Here is a 21,213-nt window from a genome sequence, read left to right as displayed (position 1 = left end):
GTTTTATTAATACTTAGTAATGAATAGTGTACAAATTCGTGGAAAAAGCTTTGTTCCAGGTAAAGCAAGGTGAAGGCCATTCACCTAAATAGTGTATTTTTAGCTATGCATGGCAAGAAAAAAAATCTCCTGTATCTATTGAAGGTATAAAAATTAAATTCCTATGTTATCTTTAAATGTTCACAGTATTCAATATTTTGCACTGATTGTACAGGAACTGAATAAATCTTTTAAAAATGACCTTTGCAAGATAAGACCAATGAAATATTGTTTAAAATTATGAATATATACAGGGTTTTCCCTAAGACCCGGGGGCCGGGGAATTTCCCTGCCTATAATGAAGTAATCCCCCGGTTACTCTGTAATCTCATCTTAACCCCCTATTAGGAGAGGAACCCCAAACCCCCTTCTATTATTATTAATGTCCCCTGCTTTGTCAATTCTTAAGGACAACCCTGATATATATATATATATATATATATATATATATATATATATATATATATATATATATTTATAGTTAAATATATAGTTATATATATATAGTTAGCCTGGGAAAGTTTAAATGCAGATTGATCTGCATTGCTGATACACACAGAAACACATGCAGTCACTAAAAAGCCACATTTGCAATTACCAATCAAAATAATTTCCTTATTAAAACATTATTATAATAGAAGAGCATTTATGTATTTTAAAAAATGTACATGTTGTTTTGAACATATTTTATTGACATTATGTCAAAGGGATTGGGCACAAGTTCCAATAACTTAGGTATAGTCCTATCCCCATGTACATGTTAAGATAGATACATGTATTTATAAAGATCCTTTATATTTAAGGAATGTTTTTATTGGTTTGTGTGAGTTATTGGTGTGTATTATAATCACACAAATTGTCATGTAGGCAATTTCATGAAGCGCATTAGTGCTTCATGAAAAAGATGCCTATACATACAAGTCTACACATCAATACTCGCACGAAACTTAAACAGTATATTCCTTATATTTACATTTCATTTGTTTAAAAGTAACAAAATATACTCAGTGTTGGATGTTTTATTAATGTCTCTGTAGCCTCATTGTGATGTCACTTAAGTGTGAGATTTTTCCTGTATTATACCAAAAAATCCTTTCAAATCAAGTTCATATTAGTTTAGTAAAAATACAGCAAATGTAAATATTTTATTAAAAAATACAGCAAATGTAAATATTTTATAATGCACATTTTATAATGCACAGTAGTGCTGTTTCCTGTATCATTGCAGTCATGCATGCATACAGTGTAATCTTCAGATAATTTTGTCAACCAGTCATGAATAATTTATGATAGCCCAGAATTAAGACAATATTTTTTAAAATCAGTTTTTCCATACATGGATATATTTTATAACAACAGTACTAACCTTGAAACATAATTGTTGTGTAAGCCTTTTGTTTTTATTGTAACAAACTTTTGTACTTGTCTTGATTGGATTTTAATGGAATTCTTTGACTTGAATTTGTCTGTAGCCATTCATTCTTAAAAAAAAAACCCAGTAATTTCAAACTATTCTATCTTTTCCACTATTCTTTTCCAGTCTCTGTTTGCTTAGTGTGATGTTCATTTTGTTGAACAGTTACTTGAAGTTTTGCAGTATGACAAAATAAATATTTGACCATATACTGTCACCCTAGACCCAAGCATCATTTTTTATCACATTTTTATCACTCTTGTTGCCTGATATGAAGAAAACTTGATACTATTTAAGGATACATAATACTGTGCATTTGGCGGCTTATATTGATGAACAGTTTGTGCTATTTCTAAAAACAGAACAATCTTTTGATAAAATTAATTGATATGTGAATAAAAAATAGATTTTTTAAAAATATTTTACAATTCACCATACTCATCAAGATGTGGGTGCATTATATTGATCAGAATGGCCATATATTGTTCTTTTTGATCAATCATGAATGGTCACAGTTTGATAAATTGCATTTCATCATTATGGCATTGAGTTTTTCACTTGTACTTATTCTTAGATTGTTCATAGATAAAGGGTGTGCAGTGTCCTTGAGCAAAACGTCTAGGTCAAAGATTAAGGTCAAAACATCTTTGTGTATCATTAACTTGTTATTTATACTAAAAATCAAATTTTAATGAAGGAAAACATAACTTCATATACAGTTTGAATTTCCTCAACATTGTTTACAAAGACATTCGCTTATATTTAATTATTCAATATTTCTATTAAAGTACCTTGACTGAAGAATTTGTTTCCTTTGACTAATTATTAAGCTGATTCTGATCTATGTATGGTTTAAGTATGTTTTTATGTGGGTACAGTGTACTTCTATCAAAAATCAACCCAGAGGTCAAGGTCAAAACATTTCTTTGTCTTTATTTTCTTTTCTCTAGCATAAATGTTTGTGTTAGATCTATGTATTTTTCAATGCATACATCAATGAAAAGATAGAATTATAGTCATTTATGAGTTAAAATGAGGTTCTCTACTAATTATCGGTTCTTAAGAGCTAACTGGGACACCTTCTGGACACTTTCCTTGACCTGCTGGAGACCTCAATGGGTCCTTGTACATGTACACATAAGCTTTGCATTGTAATACATTGTATCCTCTAACACAAAATCCTGGATCCACACATGTAGTATATATTGTACACAGCTCTAGAATCAATGTATTCTAGTGAGGCAGTGAAAACAGCTAAAAAATATTAAGTTTAATTTTCATTAAATCGTTCTTATTTGTAAATACATGTACCAGTTATTGGGGGATGTTAATCTCTTTTTTTAGCTCACCTGAGCTGAAAGCTCAAGTGAGCTTTTCTGATCACATTTTGTCTGGCGTCCATCTGTCCATCCGTCTGTCTGTCCGTCTGTTTGTCTGTCTGTAAACTTTTCACATTTTCGACTTCTTCTCAAGAACCACTGGGCCAATTTCAACCAAACTTGCCACAAAGTATCCTTGGGTAAAGGGGATTCAAGTTTGTTCAAATGAAGGGCCACACCCTCTTTCAAGGGGAGATAATTAGGAATTAGTGAAAAAATAATGGCATCATTTAAAAATCTTCTTCTCAAGAACCATAGAGCCAGGAAAGATGAAACTGATTGATCATATTTATGTGGAAGCATCCTCAGGTAATGTAGATTCAAGTTTGTTAAAATCATGACCCCCTGGGATAGGGTGGGGCCACAATGGGGGATCAAAATTTTACATAGAAATATATATTAGGAAAAATCTTTAAAAATCTTCTTCTCAAGAACAGCAAAGCCATGATGAGTCATATTTATATGGAAGCATCCTCAGGTAGTGTAGATTCAAGTTTGTTCAAACCATGACCCCCTGGGGTAGGGCGGGGCCACAATGGAGGATCAAAGTTTTACATAGAAAATATATAGGAAAAATCTTTAAAAATCTTCTTCTCAAGAACAGCAAATTCATGATGAGTCATATTTATATGGAAGCATCTTCAGGTAGTGTAGATTCAAGTTTGTTCAAACCATGACCCCCTGGGGTAGGGCGGGGGCCACAATGGAGGATCAAAGTTTTACATAGAAATATATAGGAAAAATCTTTAAAAATCTTCTTCTCAAGAACAACAAAGTCAAGAACAACAAAGTCATGATGAGTCATATTTATTTGGAAGCATCTTCAGGTAGTGTAGATTGAAGTTTGTTAAAATCATGACCCCCGGGGGTAGGGCGGGGCTACAATGGAGTATCAAAATTTTACATAGAAATATATAGGAAAAATCTTTAAAAATCTTCTTCTCAAGAACAGCAAAGCCATGATGAGTCATATTTATATGGAACCCCAGGGGTAGGGCGGGGCCACAATGGAGGATCAAAGTTTTTCATCGAAATATATAGGAAAAATCTTTAAAAATCTTCATCTCAAGAACAACAAAGTCATGATGAGTCATATTTATATGGAAGCATCTTCAGGTAGTGTAGATTCAAGTTTTTAAAATCATGACCCCCGGGGGTAGGGCGGGGCCACAATGGAGGATCAAAGTTTTACATAGAAATATATAGGGAAAATCTTTAAAAATCTTTTTCTCAAGAACAGCAAAGCTATGTTGAGTCATATTTATATGGAAGCATCCTCAGGTAGTGTTGATTCAAGTTTGTTCAAATCATGACCACCGGGGGTAGGGCGGGGCTGCAATGGACTATCAAAGTTGTATATAGAAATATATAGGGAAAATATTTTTCTCAGGAACAGCAAAGCCCAGATTGTTCATATTTATATGGAAGCATCCACAGGTAGTGTAGATTTAAATTTATTCAAATCATCACCCCATGGGGTAGGGTGGGGCCATAATGGAGGATCAAAGTTTTACATAGAAATGTATAGGAAAAATTTTAAAAATCTTCTTCTCAGGAACAGCAAAGCCCTGATTGATCATATTTATGTGGAAGCATCCTCAGGTAGTGTAGATTCTATTTTGTTCAAATCATGACCCCCGTGGGTAGGATGGGGCCACAATGGAGGATCAAAGTCTTAAATAGAAATATATAGGAAAATATCTTCTTCTGAAGAACTGCAAACCATGATTAGTTATTTTGATATGGAAGCATCCTCAGGTAGTGTAAATTCAATTTTGTTCAAATGATGACCCCCAGGGGTTGGGTGGGGCCGATTGGGGGATCGAAAGTTTTACATAAGAACATATAGAAAAAATATGTCTTCTCAAGAACAGGAAAGCTATGTTTAGTCATATTGATATGGAAGCATCCTCAGGTAGTGTAGATTCAAGTTCAAATGATGGCCCCTGGGATAGGGAGGAGCCACAATTGGGGATGAAATTTTTACAAACGAATATATGAGAAATTTTTGAAAAAATCTTCTCAAGTACAACAAAGCCATTTGTTATATTGACATGGAAGCATCATCAGGTAGTTTAAAATTCAAGTCCCCCCCCCCCCCCCCCCGGGTAATCTTTTCAATACTGAACTGATTTGTGCTTTTGCCTAGCCAATGTGCTCTGGTGAGCGATGTGGCCCATGGGCCTCTTGTTTCTCTTTGTCATCAATCATGCAAATTAAACTGTGCAGCTAAAATACAAGTAATATCTTATGAAAGACAAAAGTGAACAGAGTTTCTTATATTATTTTCAGTTTCTCCATGGAATTACCAAGATGACTGACATGTTTAGTGACCCATCACTGACATTAAATGGCCTTCTCAAGCCTGACACTGTTTGGAAATTGGGTCAAAAACTTTTACCAAATTTCACACAGATGGCCAGCCCCCTAGAGATGCCACCTTTATTGCCTGTGATTCGGCCAAAGTCACCATGTCTTCCTTTAGACCTTCATATGAGCCCAAAACGAACCCCTCCAGATGAACCAAAAACTCCATATGATGTTAGCCAAGGGACCCAAATGATGACACAGGATTTATCCATTAATAGGGAAATACAGCACAGTTCAACAGAAGACCAAGAGAAAGTCGATCATTTTTCATTGACACCTCTGCAGTTAAAAGAACGAGCTCAAGAATTCTTACTTCAGAGTAAGGGTGGAGCTAAGAGAAAATTGACAGTTCCTGTCCGTATGCCAGATGATATAGGGATGGAGTGTATATCAGACAGGGAAGTATTACTGGACTACTATAAAGAGATGTTGTTACAGAGAGAGACCAGTCCATGCAAACAGATGAGAACACCCCCTGCCACGTCAGAGTCTTCCACAGCAGGAGGACTTGTCGCAGAAGAAACTCGCAAACCAGAAACATGTAAGTGTGGTATTATTTTGATCCTTTGGCACATTATGTAATGACACATTAACATTTCATAGTGATTAGAAAGAAGCACATATTAATTGCAAATTATCAAGGTAAAACTTAGGGATACTGATTGTTTATGCTAAAAGGTGTTAAATCTTAATATGAATTGAATAGATAGAGCATTTATTATTATATAACTTGATCAGGAGTGTATTTTCACTGAGAAGCATTCATACGTATGGTAATATTACTGATTTAAACATATTGCATGAAATTGACAGTAGCATTAAAAATTCACCTTTAGGAAACCAATGTCAACCAAGCTGTGGCCTCAGTTGGCATGACAATGGTTTTCAAAGGGTAAAATTTTTTAGCTCATTGTGAGCTATAAATTCAGATGAGCTTTTCTAATTATTTGTTGTCCATCTATCCTTCCATCTTGAACTCTTCACATTTTTAAATTTTTCTCTAGAACCCCAGGGGCCAGTTTTAATCAGACTTGTTACAAAGCATTGTTTGGTAAAGGGAATTCAGATATTTGTTCAAATTAAGGGCCAAACCCTCTAGCTGTTCCAAGGGAGGGGGGGGGGGGGATATTAAAAAAATGTAATGCAAGTTCGGTGGCATCTTCTCCTCAGGAACCACTGATGCATCTAGGGATACATGCCACTGCAGTCCTATAGGTCTGATGCATCTAATTGAATATTCACTTTGCCATATGTAAAGCTTACATTTGTTGGGTTGAACTTTCTTTGATTAAAACATTTTTATTTCTTTAATACTTGATTAATCAAGTTTTTATTACTATGTTGCCAAAATGAATGGAGAGAATTTTACTTAAGTGACTTGCAATTGATTGGTTGGTTTTACATTTTTCAGATTCACCAACTTCCTCTCCATTGGACAATAGTGCCCCTGTTAGCCCTACCTCCAAAGCAACAGGCAGCCCATCATCAAAAACAGACGACAGCCCAGAACCAAGTAGTCCACAACCAGCAACCCAGGGTGGGCCAGAACAAGGTTCCTACCCTTGTTCTCATTGTGAGAAGAGTTTTGCCTACATGGGCAATCTCAAGCGCCATATAAAAATGCATCATGGGGAATACCGACCATATAAATGCCATTTATGCATAAAACGCTTCTGGGGAAATGACAGCTTAGAGCAGCATGTTAAGCGTGTCCATTCACGATTTCGCCCATATGAGTGTGCCCATTGTGATAAGAAATACTCTGTATGCTATGATCTCCAGAAGCATGTGAGAAGTGTTCATGGGAAGGATATTGACTGGAACATGGATGTTCCCAGCATGCCCTCTGATGGATCAGGGACCACGCCTGGTCTGGGAACTCACAAGGTCACTGGCATTAAGACTCAGGCACTTAATCAGCTGAACCACAAGTGCAAGTTCTGTGGACGAGGTTTTGCAACTTTCAATGGACTTGGGGTGCACCTTAAAATGCATTTTAGATGCCGAGTCTGCTTCAAGGGATTTAACACAGAAAGTTCTCTGCGCATCCATCTCCAGAAAGCTCATGATATTACTGGAGATCAAGAGTATGTGCTTTGATGTGCTTTGGATGCGTAGCTTAGTTGATGTAAGTGCACGTTTGATAATCAGATACAGTCCCAATGTATGAAGCATGTTGTCTTCCAAGCCTAAAGAATTCCATTTACTATGCAAGTATAGCTGATGTATATAATAATATTCACATTTTTGGTAATTTTTTCTGTGTTTCACAATTTCTAACTTTGTATTGATGGAATTAAGATTTTTATTGTAGTGCAGACAGTTTCAGATTGTATTTTAATGATATTGAAGAGTGTTCCTGCAGCAACTCATAAAATATATATTATTCTTTTATATTCCATGAATGAATTATGACATTCCATTTTTTGTGTGCTTTTGGTTGATACTTCCTAATTATATATCCTAATGAGTGCTTAGTTTAGTGTATACTTTTAGTTTTGATTGATTTTTTTAAAAATAATGGCATTCCTTCTTGATTTTTATGTTTTAACTTGTAATTGTTAGTGATGTAGGTAAAATGCAGTAGTGCTTATTGTTGATGATTTTTTTTGAAATTGTGATTTATATTTTCATTTCTGTTATCATCCACTGGTTCCCAGTTTTAAAAAAAGTCTTAGGGTGAATTGCATCAGACACATTCCACAACTTTGACTAATCAATCAAATGAAATTTTTTAAGGCTTTAATTTGCTCTATGGAGGGATTTAAAATGAAAAAATTTGGTTCAGTTTAATGCACGTGTAAAGTCAATCAGATGTGGATCTCTATGTTAATGTAATTAAGAAAAAAAAAAATGATATTTTTTATTTGAACCTCAGATCACGCAAGAAAATATGAACATTCCTATGTAGTGAAAAATACCTATTGGGTACCAATTATCCCCTGTACAGGTGAAAAATACCTATTGGGTACCAATTATCCCCTGTACAGGTGAAAAATACCTATTGGGTACCAATTATCCCCTGTACAGGTGAAAAATACCTATTGGGTACCAATTATCCCCTGTACAGGTGAAAAATACCTATTGGGTACCAATTATCCCCTGTACAGGTGTATTCTAGTTTATTTTGTCAGTCTTCAGAAGAGAAAGAACATGTTGAAGACAGCAGATAAAACAGAAAAAAAAGGAACAAATGCATTTAGTTCAATTATTTAGCTTTAAAATAAATTCCATTTTTTTGTACTATAGTTTTTTCCCCTTCTCAGATGCATATGTTTTTTTTTTAGAATATGAAATTGACACTTGTAGAGGTGATTTTAATGAAGATGTTTAAATTCCATCACTGTTATTCTCAAAGAACATTCCTAATGTTATTTGTATACTTCTAGATATTCAATCATGTGATGATTTGACATTTGTAAATGTATAATTTGTTGATTTTATATAAATATATATATATATATATAAATATATGTGTCTTCTTTTTTAACATGTAAAATTGTAAAAAAAAAAAAAAAAAAATTGTTGAGAAATGAAGTATTTGCCAGTTGATGTGCCATAAACTATTTTACACAAAGTAATTGTGTATGAAATGTCCAGTATGTTCAAATCATTTTTACATTTAAAAAAAAATGACATAATCTCCCCTGACACAATCTGTACATATATACCTATATAAAGTAGAATTTTTTTTATTATAGCTGTACACATGTTGTGCCCTTTATTGACTGTTTGACAGGATTTTACCCAAAATGTCATATTTTACATGATTTATTATGCAGACAAGATAGCTTTTGTAAGGAACTATTACTTGCATTAATATCTTAAATGCAGTAGGCATTTTCTATGCAAACTTGAATCATGCAAGCAGGAAACAATATAAATGTATTAATATCACTGAAATCTTTATTCATGACTCTTTCATTGAAAGAGATCATAAAAAATGAGCAATTGTAAAGTCAAGATATGCTTGTATCAGCAGGAAAACCATTTCAAGATTATTTTTACAATTCTGTTAAATCACTGACGTATTATTTACGAATGATCTTGTTTCAATCACATCTGTTCCATTTTATTATCATGTGACCATAACCATGAAAAACATGTGTTTTGTTGGTCTGTTGTTAAAGGGTGAAAGTTAAGCTTACATTTACATGTTGTTAATTTTAAAAAGGTTGTTAGTTTTACTCATTTTCAAACTAAAATATTAATTAAATTTATTAATCACATTGTTTAAAAAGAAAAATAGTGCCTTTATATGTATATACTTGTATGATAAATGCATCAGAAGATGATATTGGGTCAGTACTGATATTACATCTAAATTTGTTGTATATATATAGTTTTATGTAAGTATTATGAGCAAAAGTAAGCCAAAATTTCACTTTCAATGTAGAAGTCATGATTATTACTTTTGTTAGTTTTTGATTTGAGAAATGCATTTTACCTGGACATTTTGTTATAGTATATATATCTAACAACTTTTTTTTTTTTTCAAAATTCCTATTGATGATAGATTTTTATGAATGTCTGTTCCACTTATGATTTATATGAATAGATTTTTCATATCAAATCAATTTTTTGTTTACTTTGGAGGAAAAAAAGTTGAATTCAATACTAATTTAGATGTTCATATTTTTCATATTGTTGAAACCCCTTGTTTAATATTAGATGTAACAAATGAATTATCACTCTGTATGATAAATATTTAAAACATTGGTAAAACATTGGTATAGTTTTTCAGTGTTAGCAGAACCCAATCACTGTCTCTAGAGGTTAATTCAATTTCAGTCTCTCTCTCTCTCTCTCTCTCTCTCTGATTCATTGCTCTTAGATGGAATTTTACATTTCAGAAATCATGATTTTTCATTAATATCTTTACTTTACTATAAAAATATAGGTCAGTAGAATATTTTGTTTTTTTGAGTGTGGTATGCCTATGTGTCTCTGCCCTGCTCAACATGGGAAGGTGGTAGAAGTATCTGTAGATAGAAAAAATGTACAAATTAATATCACGAAAAGGTATAAATCAAAACTAAAAAATGTAAACCACCATTATTTGAATAATCTTTATGAATATCAAATCAAGCAGTAGAGCTTATAACTTGTACTTAACTCAAAAGCCATAATTAATCACGCTGTATTTACTATACATGCATTTTTCAAGAAACGTAGGGATTTTTTTAAAAATTCATTTTTTCCCCTGAAAATGCAAGACACTCACAGTATAATGATTGATAAATACCTAATGTGTGAGAAATATTTGATTTGTTAATTACTTTTTTGAGTGTTGCAGAGTTGTGGGAAAAATTAAACAACCCAACCAAAGTTCAGATAAACAACCCAACCAAAGTTCAGATATCAGAGTTTTAAGTTTTTTTATGCCCACGAATTGAAGATTTGGGAGCATAAAGGTTTGGTCATTCCATCTGTTTGTCTGTTTTCTGCAAAAACTTTTACCTTGCCCATAACTTTTGATTGGTTGGAGGTAGGGCTTTCATATTTCACACGTGTATTCCTTGTGACAAGACTTCCTTTTGATACCAACGTAATTGACCTTTAACTCACTTCGCAAAATTTTACCAAACTTAAACCTTGGCCATAACTTTAAAATGGATATTGCTTGGGCTTTCATACTTTACATGTGTAATTCTTGTGACAAGATCTTTCTTTGGATACCAACAACTTTGACCCTTTGACCTTGACCTTGGAGTTTGACCTACTTTTGGAAACTTTACTTGGCCATTACTTTTGAACAGTTGGTGCTAGGACTTTCCTACTTCACATATGTAATCCTTGTGACAAGACCTTACTTTGGATACCAACAGCTTTGACCCCTTGACCTTGGAGTTTGACCTACTTTTGAAAAACTTTAATCTTGGGCATAACTTTTGAATGGTTGGTGATAGGGCTTCCATATTTCACATGTGTATTTCTTGTGAAAAGACCTTTCCTTGGGCTTCATTAATTTTTATCATTTGACCTTGCTGTTTGACCTTCTTTTGAAACTTTAACCTTTTCCATATCTTTTCAGTGGTTGCTTCTAGGGCTTTCATATTTCACAGTTATATTCCTTAAGATAAAATCTTACTTTGGGTACTAACATATTTGATTGGATTTGAGAAAGTTTAACCTTTGCTTAAGTTGTCATACAGGGGCATCAGTGTTTCACAAACATATCTTGTTTGCTTTAACCTTAAATCTTTAATAAGTACAATTTCATTTGCAAAGGATTATGCATGGATACATTATAATGTTTGCAAATTTTCTGTATTTTGAAGATAAAATTCATGCAGAAATCCTTTGTTGTAAATAATTATTGATAAAAATACCACAAGCTCCCAATATATCAGATGTAATTTTCTGTTTTGATGAGGATTTTAACATATTAACCCCCAAAAGTATTTGAAATTATGTGCTAACATTGAGGTTTTTGACTGCATGTTCTTGTTCGTCTTTGGGCATTATGATTAATGACACACAATTTGACTTGCTTTTCTTTGGAGCTTATGTACATACCATATAATTAACAATAATGTAAAATTTTCATAACACAGTTCAAATCTTTTTTTCTTTTTTTTTCAATGTGTTTAATAGAGGAATTGGTTGGATTGGGTCATTTAATTAAATGATGTTTTATAAACTATTTAAAAAACAAATTTACTAGATCGCTTCACCATTTTTGGGGGATTTCACCTCCATATATTACCAGGTACACATTTCTAATGAATACTCAAACAATTCGAAGTCTGGGACTAAAAAATACTTGTAAAGAACCAGACTTCTGATCAGTGACATTTTTAGGTAAGAGGGTTTCTTACAGAATATTGTTGTCTGAAGTTAAAAAAAGTTTTAAAACAGTGTAGAGTATTTAAGAAATTATGTCATTATCACTTCTTGCACAATTTCTACACGAAATAATTCCATTTTCTGCAATATTCATTTACAAACTAATGAAGTGACAGCAATCTTTCCAACTTGCATGTAATTAATCACAATACTAGTTAATTTTCATTTATCTTTTTAGTATCAGTTAAACTGAAGCAATCATATAATTATTTTATTTTATAGATGTACCTCTTTTTTTTTTTTTTGCAAATCTTAAGCAAAAACAGCATTTTTACAAAGAGCATTTGATGTGTTTTAAGTAGTGATTATACAGCAAGGATTTGGGCAATTTTGACATGCCTTTTAGTCCTTAAATGTGAGTAAAAAAATTGACATTTGTATCAAGTGTGTACAATAAAATAAAAAGATGTAAAAAAAAAAAAAAAATGTTTTTAATTGTTTATCTTGAATGGTAATTCCAAATAGGAATTTTTGGTAGTGATAAAATCTGCTGACTTGTAGATAAAATAGTTGACAAATAAAAATTCAGTATCAATCAGATAGAATCAAAACAGGGGCTGGATCCCTTTAGAAATAGCCAAGGAGTGAATTTGTATCTATAAATCTACTACCTTTGTTGCCAATAAAAAAAAAAACAGGGGCTGGATCCCTTTAAAAATAACCAAGTAGTGAATTTGTATCTATAAATCAACTACCTTTGTTGACAATAAAAACTATAGTAGTATAACTGAGGTCAAAGGTAAAGGTCAAATCTGGGTCAGAATGGTAAACATGCTGCATACTGACTTATGAAAATAGACCCAACATGGCAAATAAATTTTTGAATGAAGATGAAAAAAGGTTATGTATCCCAGGAATGATATGTTTTTTTTTTTTGGTTGAAGCACATGGCTCAGTGGTCATGGGTGTTTGGCCAAAGGTTGCTGGTTCAAGCCCTGCCATGGGCACTTGATGTTAAGTGTTGTGTCCCAAAACAAGGCACTTTATCTTCATTCTTAGTCCACCCAACTGCAATGGGTAGCAGATTATGCTGGGGGTTAACCTGCAATGACTGGTGTCGCATCCAGGGAGAATCAATGACTTATCTGCTAAGCACCAGAGAAACTGGGTATATAAGCACATGCCTTATGAGCCTCAGAGAAGGATTGGTTTTTGATGATTTTTAGATTAGATAAAACCTTATACTCCTAGCCATCATTATGTTCAAAAAAGTCAATATCTGATGCATTTGAATCGGTATAAATGTATATCCATTGTAATGGTTAGCGGCATATGAACTTCTGAACATATTTTCATCCATAGCTGAAAGTTATTACATCAAATGTAGTAATTTCCAAATATAGGTCCCTTACTGCCTGTTCTACCCAAGTTGTTTCTACCCAGGAATTTTTTCTTCAAGGTCAAATCCCCTGCTGCCTAGGTCTATTTTCCTCCAAGGTCATTTTCCTCTCTTAACATTTTTTGCATTCCACAACATTGCTCATTCACTCCATCAATTGAAAACTTAATGTCTACAACCTTTATATTTCTGAATGTTGATGTTATATTTGTAATACATAAGTTGTTTTATTATATGATTGAATAATTCCTATGAATTCTCTAATGGCTGACATCTAACATTCTAGAAATCATACAAAGTTATGTGCACCTGAACGTCACCTTCCAAGTAAACATTTTTTCTATGATTGTCTAAAAATAGATGGAGAACTTCCAGACTGATACAATTACTTATGATTTCTTCTGCACTCAACCCCCATCTTCCAGTTGTTTTCTTTAGAATCCTTTTCATCCCAGCTCATTGCTCATAGAGCAAGAGCTGGCCCTGCAGGCAGAAAAACAAATGCCATATTTAGTTTTAAATTTGTTTTCACAAAAGATTTTTTTCTAAGTTCAAGGGACATAACTAAGACTAAACTATATAATAAAAATCATCGACCCATGACTAAATTCAAACTTGACCTGTATTTTCTGGTAAAATACCTGCATATATGCATACTCCAACCTTATACATACATCCCTCCCTACAAAAGTCAGAGAGCCGAAACTGAAAATTTCTAATTTTTTTCTAAGTTCCAGAGGGATAACTCTGTCAAAAATCATTGGACCAAGACCAAATTCGAATTTGACATACATATTCCTATGACATATCCAGTTGTCATTTGAGTTGAATGTGTACAACTGTTGCAGATATAATGAATGGAAACTCAATGATGATGGAATGACGGAACAGGGTAACACTATATGCCCCCAGCCATTTTATGGAGGGGGCCTAAAAATTTACATTTAGTATTTATTCTCAATACAAATATTGAATATAACAAACATAAACAAATGAACATTTTTCTACACAAATAAACATCAACAGTAATGACTTTGAAAATTTTAATCTTTTGTAAAACATTACATATGTATAAGCTATTCACATAATTAAGGTTTTGTGTTATCATAGCCTGATTCCCTGGACAGGTGAAAAAAAAACATCTGGGCAGGAAATCAGGCTAATTGGTGGCATCAAGATAACTCGGACTCTGATTAATTCAGACCATGGTAAAGGTCCCCCCCCCCCCAAAAAAAGATATATCATTTACAATATTTTTTTTAATATTTTCATACTTTCTTTTTTATAATATTTTTTTTTCATGTTACATATGTCATTGAAGCCCTTAAACTTAATTATTTCGTTTGATGAGCCCCACTTACAGAACTGAGTACCGGTACTTTGATTATACATATATGAATGATTATGATCTTTAAGACATCAAGTACCTACACCTTTAAATCATAAGCAACAACATTTCAAAATTTGAACTGAATCCAATCAAGGATTTCGAATTAGTTATAATTATATCTGATTACAAACTTTTTTTCTTAAGCTTGAAGTATTGTACAAAAGGCAGCATATATAATATTATGTAATAATAATATATGGTACAAATAAGTAATACATGGACAGAATATCGATGACAAAATAATATTCAAATTACTCCAAATTTGTATGAAGTAGTCTGTTGATAAGTCTCAGATGGATCCAGTAATGTTGAAGGAAAATTAGGCTGAAAATAAAAAGAAATGAAAATAGTACATAATAAATCATTACAATTTCATTTAAATATGCTCTCCCCCCCCCCCCCCCCTTCAACTGATTTGACAGCAGATGAAGTGCTAAACATAATACAATGAATAACTAATGTTTATATCTAAGAGCAAGAAGGCAAAAAGAAGACTGTTATATGACAATCTTTTATTCATTTCATCACTCTTTATTACTTCACATGAGCTGAAAGCTCAAGTGAGCTTTTCAGATTACCAGTTGTACAGCATGTGTCTTCTGTCCCTCCATCACCTTACACATTTTTGACCTCTTCTGTATATGAGGGCTGTTTTTGTATTTACTGCCATTAAGTGATATCACCTATTCTAATAGGTGATATAACTTATTCAAATCAAATATGTGATATCACCAATTCAAATAGGTGACATCATCAATTTAAATGGGTGATATCACCTTTTTGAACAGTTGATATCACCTATTCATTTTGAATAGGTGATATTCCTTTTTTTTTCAAATAGGTGATATCACTCCCAAGACTACAGGGTATGTAAAGTGTGATGTACCTGGAAGTTATTAAATGTTGTCGAAAAATCTTGTGAGTCACGTGATGAGACTTAAACACTTCAGTCTCTTTGAACATAAATGATTTATTATAACAGAGAGAAACTATCAATAAATATTTGCAAAACTAATACTGCAAGTAAAATTTATAAAATTAATGTAACTTTACAATATAAGGTATATAAAATGTCTCGGACTAAAACACGGGAAAACTGAGCAGCCCGAATTTGCTTGGGGCCAATGGAAATCTATAGTCTTGAGAAAGGGGGCATTCATTATTTAATATTGCAAGAAATGCAAATAGTTGATATCACCTATTTGAAAAGGTGATATCACTTATTTGAATAGGTGATATCATCTATTCAGCTTGAATAGGTAATATCACCTATCCATTTCCAAAAAGTGATATCACTAATTCGAAAAGGTGATATCACCTATTCGAATAAGTGATATCACCTTTTCGAATAGGTAATATCACTTATTTGAATAGTGGCAATAAATAACAAAACGGCCTCTAAATAGCTGTAGTACCACTGGGCTAATTTCAACAAAACATTGCACAGAGCATATTTGGTGAAAGGGGATTCAAAATTGTTCAAATTAAGGACCATGTCCTCTTGCAATGGGAGATAATTAAAGAAATCATTAGACAAAGAAAAGGCAAAAAATAAAGTGCAGTCATTTAAAAATCTTATTCAATCTCAAGAACCACCAGGTCTGTAAAGATGTAATACGTGAGAACTTCCTGACACAGTGTAGAATTCAAATTGTTGAAATAATGGCCAAGAGAAAAAAAAATTTTTCTCTCAAGAACCACAGGGCCATGATTAGTCATACTGATAAGCAAGTATAGTGTAAGTTCAAATTTGTTCAAATCATGGCTGTAGGATGGGGTCACAAAATGGGTTCAAAGTTTTTCTTCTCAAGGACAAGAGCGTCACGATTATAGTCATACTAATAAGCAAGCTTATCTACGGAATGCAGATTCCAGTTAGTTAGAATCAGGGCATGGAGAAAAAGTGATGGGAGGGACACAAAAGGATATCATATTTTTACATAGGAATATAAAAAAAAAATCTTTAACCAGAACTTTCTGACCTTGGACTTAAAACTTAGCAGCTAAGGCAACACCATTTAAGAGAATTATGATCTTTAGTTTAGTTTACATGTGTGCCAAGTTTTATCAAATTCAGACCAAAATGGTAGGAGGAGTAGTATTTTGGAAGAAATTCCAAAATTTTGTAGTAACCATAGCTACACTGTTCATCTTGATCAGAATTATGTATCTTAGAGTAGTCTACTTGTGAACCAATTCCTATTGAAGTTGGACCAAAACTGTCTAATTATATTCTAAGTTTTATTGAAATTGAACAAGTACTGTATCATAATCCAAGTATGTACAGAAAGGAAATCTCCTAAACAGCAAATAATAACAACATTGAGTTATCTCCAATTTGTCTGCAATCAAGTTCAATTAAGACATGAACTCTTGAGGCTAGGGTAGGGTCACTATTAGGGTCAACTTTTTCATTCACTATTTGGGTCAAAAATTTTTCATAAGAAATTGAGAATATTGCATGAGGGCAAAAATCCTTTAAAGATTTTGAAAAAGGTCCAGAAAAAGGTACATAGATTATAAAATGTCTGAAATAAACTCTTTTATCTGAAAATTCTAGGCTTTCACTGTTTTGTCAAAAAGTGAAGAAATGAATACAGAAATTGTCAATAACAGCCTTTTCTCATGCTTTGCTGTCTTAAATAAGCATCGGCTATTGATTGTATTGTGTTTTTTATCAGTTATTTGGCCTTAATAAAATAATGAAACATAAATGGACCTCAACTGAGCAAAGAGATATGCTGAAACTCACTTTGTTTGGACTATCCGGATAATGTGCTGCCTCAAGACAAAAGGCCCCATACTTTTTGTACTTGGCCCCGCCCTTTCCCGTTTCATTTAAATAGTATGAGGTATAAAACACGAGACCTGGTTCAGTGCTGTACACCTCTAAAAATCGACCAGAGGCTGGATGTTCCACTCTAGGAAAGAGAAAGTGAGAATTTAAAAAAAAAAAAAAAATGAGAAAATAACAACACAAATTCTTCTATCTAAAAGTATTCTCAAATGCTGCTGCAGAACCAATGAAAAAAAAAAGACACCTTGCCATGTATTTTTTCTCGCCAGTCGTCCTAAAGCAATAGTTATGAGCATAGCCCACATTTCCAGGAACCAATGGAATCATCTCTCCAATGTTTTTTGATGTGCGCAAGTCGAAGGGTGTACCATCTACATCATCTATGGTTCCTGTTTATAACATAGGCAAGATCTATACTGTATGGAATTTATCAGTTAATATAGTTGTATAATCAATATGATTCATGATTTAGTTTTTCTCACCGTTATCTTTTTTGTTACCTGTGGGAATGTATGTGGAATCCTGTGGTGTATATTTATCGGCTTTTATGGTCACATTGTGGTCAAAAACATTCTCAGCACCCTACAGAATACAAAGGATATCTCAAAAATTAAACAAAATATAAAAGAAAAGTTTAATATCTCTTATAGATATTGTGGATTTTTTCATAGTGCACTGTAATACTCAGAATTATCTGAGCACATTCATGACTAGCTAAATTATGGAATTTATGATTACCTGTCCAGCTAAGTTGAAGTAGGCGTGGTTTGTGAGATTGATGACAGTTTTTGCTGATGTAGTTGCTGAATACTGCATGACCAGTTCATTTTCCTCAGTCAACTGGTAACGGACAGTGACTTTGACTTCACCTGGGAATTTATCCTCCCCATCAGCACTGACATAGGTCAATTGCAGTACGTCACCATCGATCTCTGAATTCCATACTTTCTGCAATAAAGCATTGTGATTGCTTGTTGAAACCACATCATTTTGAACAACTATCGTGGAATATATAAATTCAAGTTTAAAAAATTCTGCATATGTTAAACCCTTAAAAGTACACAGCCCCAAAATTTTTGTTCTCTAAATTTGATTAACAACTATGTAGCAAATTGAATATTATCAAAAGTACTTTACTTTATGGAAACCACCTTTCCCTCCATGTAGTGAATTTTGTCCATCATTTTTGTCCAACTCGTACGTTTTCCCATCAATAGTAAAACAGGCATTTGCAATCCTGTTTGCAAAGCGTCCACACAGAGCACCCAAATAGAAAGGATTTGTTTCATACCCTAGACAAGGAATCAACTTTATGGTAAAGTCCATAAATGTTTACAAGTTTCTTTGTTGTCAGAGGACTGTAAAAAGTATTTGGGGATGATGTATTAAAAGAGAAAAAAATCTCAATCTTAAAGCATATCTATTAATTTAACCATTATCCATAAAGCAAGTAATATTCTTATCGAACTTGTATAGACCAAAAGTTTACGGTACTCAATGACATCCATCATTTTTGATTTGTCTTTTTTCACAACCAGATTTCTCCTCCTTTGCACAAAAAGGACACAGGAAGAAATTTTCAAACATACCTTTCATGTCATCATAACCAAGACAAATGTCATCCATCTTTCCATTTTTATCTGGTACCAAAATCTTTGTGATGATTCCCCCAAAATTTAGGATTTGTATTTCCGTGCCTTGACTGTTCTTTAGGGTATATCTACACACATTTAGTAATAAATGTTTCATATTGCAGATTATCATTCTAGCTCTATATTCAAATAACTATGAATTGTTTCACTCTGTTTTAAAAATTCAATAACAAGTACCAAATATTTCTAATTCCAGCTGCAAGCTGGGAGAAGCAAGCTGTGGTGTACTATCTTAAATTTTGGTTTAATTTAACTCAAGTGGCAGTTTCCTACATGAAGAATAATTAAATTGTTGAGATAATGCAAAAAGAAAGAAAAGAAAAGAATCTATAGTTTCTCAGGCACTACTGCATCTGGTCAAACTGCCGCAATTTATCAACATATTGAGAAGGGAAATAACTCAATTTTCTTATTTTACTAAGTTGAAAAAGAAAATTATATGATATGCCTTTTTTCATACCTGCCAATAGAAAAACGTTCTTTTTTTTTTTTAGATACACAAAATATTTCTTGTTAAAACCATACTTTATGAATCAACTTTTTATAAAAATATTTGGAATAACATCATTTAAAGTTGATTATATAATATTATACTTAATCAAATAATAAGAGAATCAGTTGATTATATCATTTTGTTGACATGAAAAGAAATAACAACTGCTTCAAAAAAAGAGGGAAACAAAAGACCTGCCCGCCACATTGAATTTTGAAAAAAAAAAATGGCAAGGGAAACTAGAGAGATTTTTTTTTTGCCTAATAAACTAGATGCTTCTTAACAAAGTAGTGTTTTCACACTTTTGGTGCTCCAAATGTATTTCTGTAAATGACGACATATACGTATTTATATAGGTCTACCCCTCTATACTACAAAATCAACATATATACTTACTGTAGTTGTCATCATTTACAGAATTACATGGGGTGCCCCTATGATATTTATCTAAGAATTGAACCCAGTGAAGGTTCTCTAGTATCCTTGTTGACTGGACTTAAGACCCCAAATGCACAACTTTATGTACAGTGTAATAAAATTGACCTGTAAAAAGTGTGGAAATTTTAATCATGTATTTGAAGGGAAAAGAGCAGTTTTCTTTCTCATGCAGTATATTCACCTCTTACTGATGCTATAAGCTGTAAATTCATAGAAATTCTTTATTTGTATCAGTGTAATTTAATAAGACTAGAGAGGAAAATATAACCAAGATTAAAACAAAATTACTGGTACATTTAACACAGATGACTTTTTTTCATCATTTATCACTTACTGTATAACATCTTTCCCATCATAGGTTCCAAATGGAGAACTTGTGATCATGGCAGATGTTTGTTAACAGTCTTCTACTAAAAAAAAAGAAACAACAAACAAACAAAAACAAACAAACAACAACAACAACAATAATAATAAAAATAAAACAAATCAAGAGGCCCATGGGCCACAATGTTCACCTAAACCACCTTGGTTCTGCTTTTTTTTTTTTTTTTTTTTTTTTTTTGAAGATTATAAAAAGATTTTTACCCCTCTGTATTACCTTGAAAAATTTTGACCCAATATTGTTGTCCCACCCTTGCCTGAAAGGGATATAAATTAGCTGAACTTGAATCTGCCTAACATGGGGATGCTTCCGTATCAATATGACTAACATGGTCTTACTCATCTGGAAAATATTTTAAACATTTTTCTCCTGTATACATGTAAAGGCGTTATGTAAACTTTGATTTAGGATTTTAGTCCCACATAACCCCACATAACCTCAGTCAGGGTCCATAATTGGGAGAAGAAAAAAACTGGAATCCAAACAACTTAAACATGTTTGCATATCCTTATGATTTAGTGTGGCCCTGCTACTCTTTTTTTCAAATTTCTGATGTATTCTCAAGTAAAATTCTGATCCCAGCTATTCTTGCCCCATCCTACCCCTGTAGAACATTATTTGAACAAACTTAAATATGCATTTTTTAATATGACTAATCATGACCTTCTGTC

The 21,213-nt window shown here is 32.8% G+C and overlaps 2 protein-coding genes across 4 annotated transcripts in view; one reads left to right on the top strand and one right to left on the bottom strand.

The window, feature by feature from the left end:
• The window catches only part of LOC133182900 (zinc finger protein 62 homolog), a 30,596-nt gene extending 22,866 nt beyond the window's left edge, over nt 1–7,730 (top strand). Inside the window, exons 2-3 of one of the 2 annotated variants that reach the window (XM_061317749.1) lie at nt 5,125–5,743; nt 6,614–7,730. In XM_061317749.1, the coding sequence (XP_061173733.1) occupies nt 5,125–5,743; nt 6,614–7,302 (1,308 nt within the window). In that variant the 3' untranslated portion in view covers nt 7,303–7,730. The remainder of the gene's footprint in view (nt 1–5,124; nt 5,744–6,613) is intronic. The other variant, XM_061317750.1, reaches the window with a different exon arrangement.
• LOC133183817 (galactose mutarotase-like) overlaps nt 1–20,595 on the bottom strand; it is an 82,842-nt gene extending 62,247 nt beyond the window's left edge. The window contains exons 1-8 of one of the 2 annotated variants that reach the window (XM_061318719.1): nt 20,495–20,595; nt 19,167–19,297; nt 18,715–18,869; nt 18,316–18,525; nt 18,078–18,159; nt 17,822–17,966; nt 17,533–17,701; nt 15,003–15,104 (exon numbers count right to left, since the gene is read on the bottom strand). In XM_061318719.1, the coding sequence (XP_061174703.1) occupies nt 15,027–15,104; nt 17,533–17,701; nt 17,822–17,966; nt 18,078–18,159; nt 18,316–18,525; nt 18,715–18,869; nt 19,167–19,297; nt 20,495–20,544 (1,020 nt within the window). In that variant the 5' untranslated portion in view covers nt 20,545–20,595 and the 3' untranslated portion in view covers nt 15,003–15,026. Of the gene's footprint in view, nt 1–14,419; nt 15,105–17,532; nt 17,702–17,821; nt 17,967–18,077; nt 18,160–18,315; nt 18,526–18,714; nt 18,870–19,166; nt 19,298–20,494 lie in introns of those variants that run through there. The other variant, XM_061318718.1, reaches the window with a different exon arrangement.
• Nucleotides 20,596–21,213: the final 618 nt, after the last annotated feature.

The sequence above is a fragment of the Saccostrea echinata genome, unplaced genomic scaffold, assembly GCF_033153115.1.
Source record: "Saccostrea echinata isolate AGI-Se365-2 ecotype Australia unplaced genomic scaffold, CSIRO_AGI_Sech_v1 ptg000009l, whole genome shotgun sequence".
NCBI lineage: Eukaryota > Metazoa > Mollusca > Bivalvia > Ostreida > Ostreidae > Saccostrea > Saccostrea echinata.
Note: the sequence above shows the minus strand (reverse complement) of the source record. Positions and strands in the feature narration are given on the sequence as shown.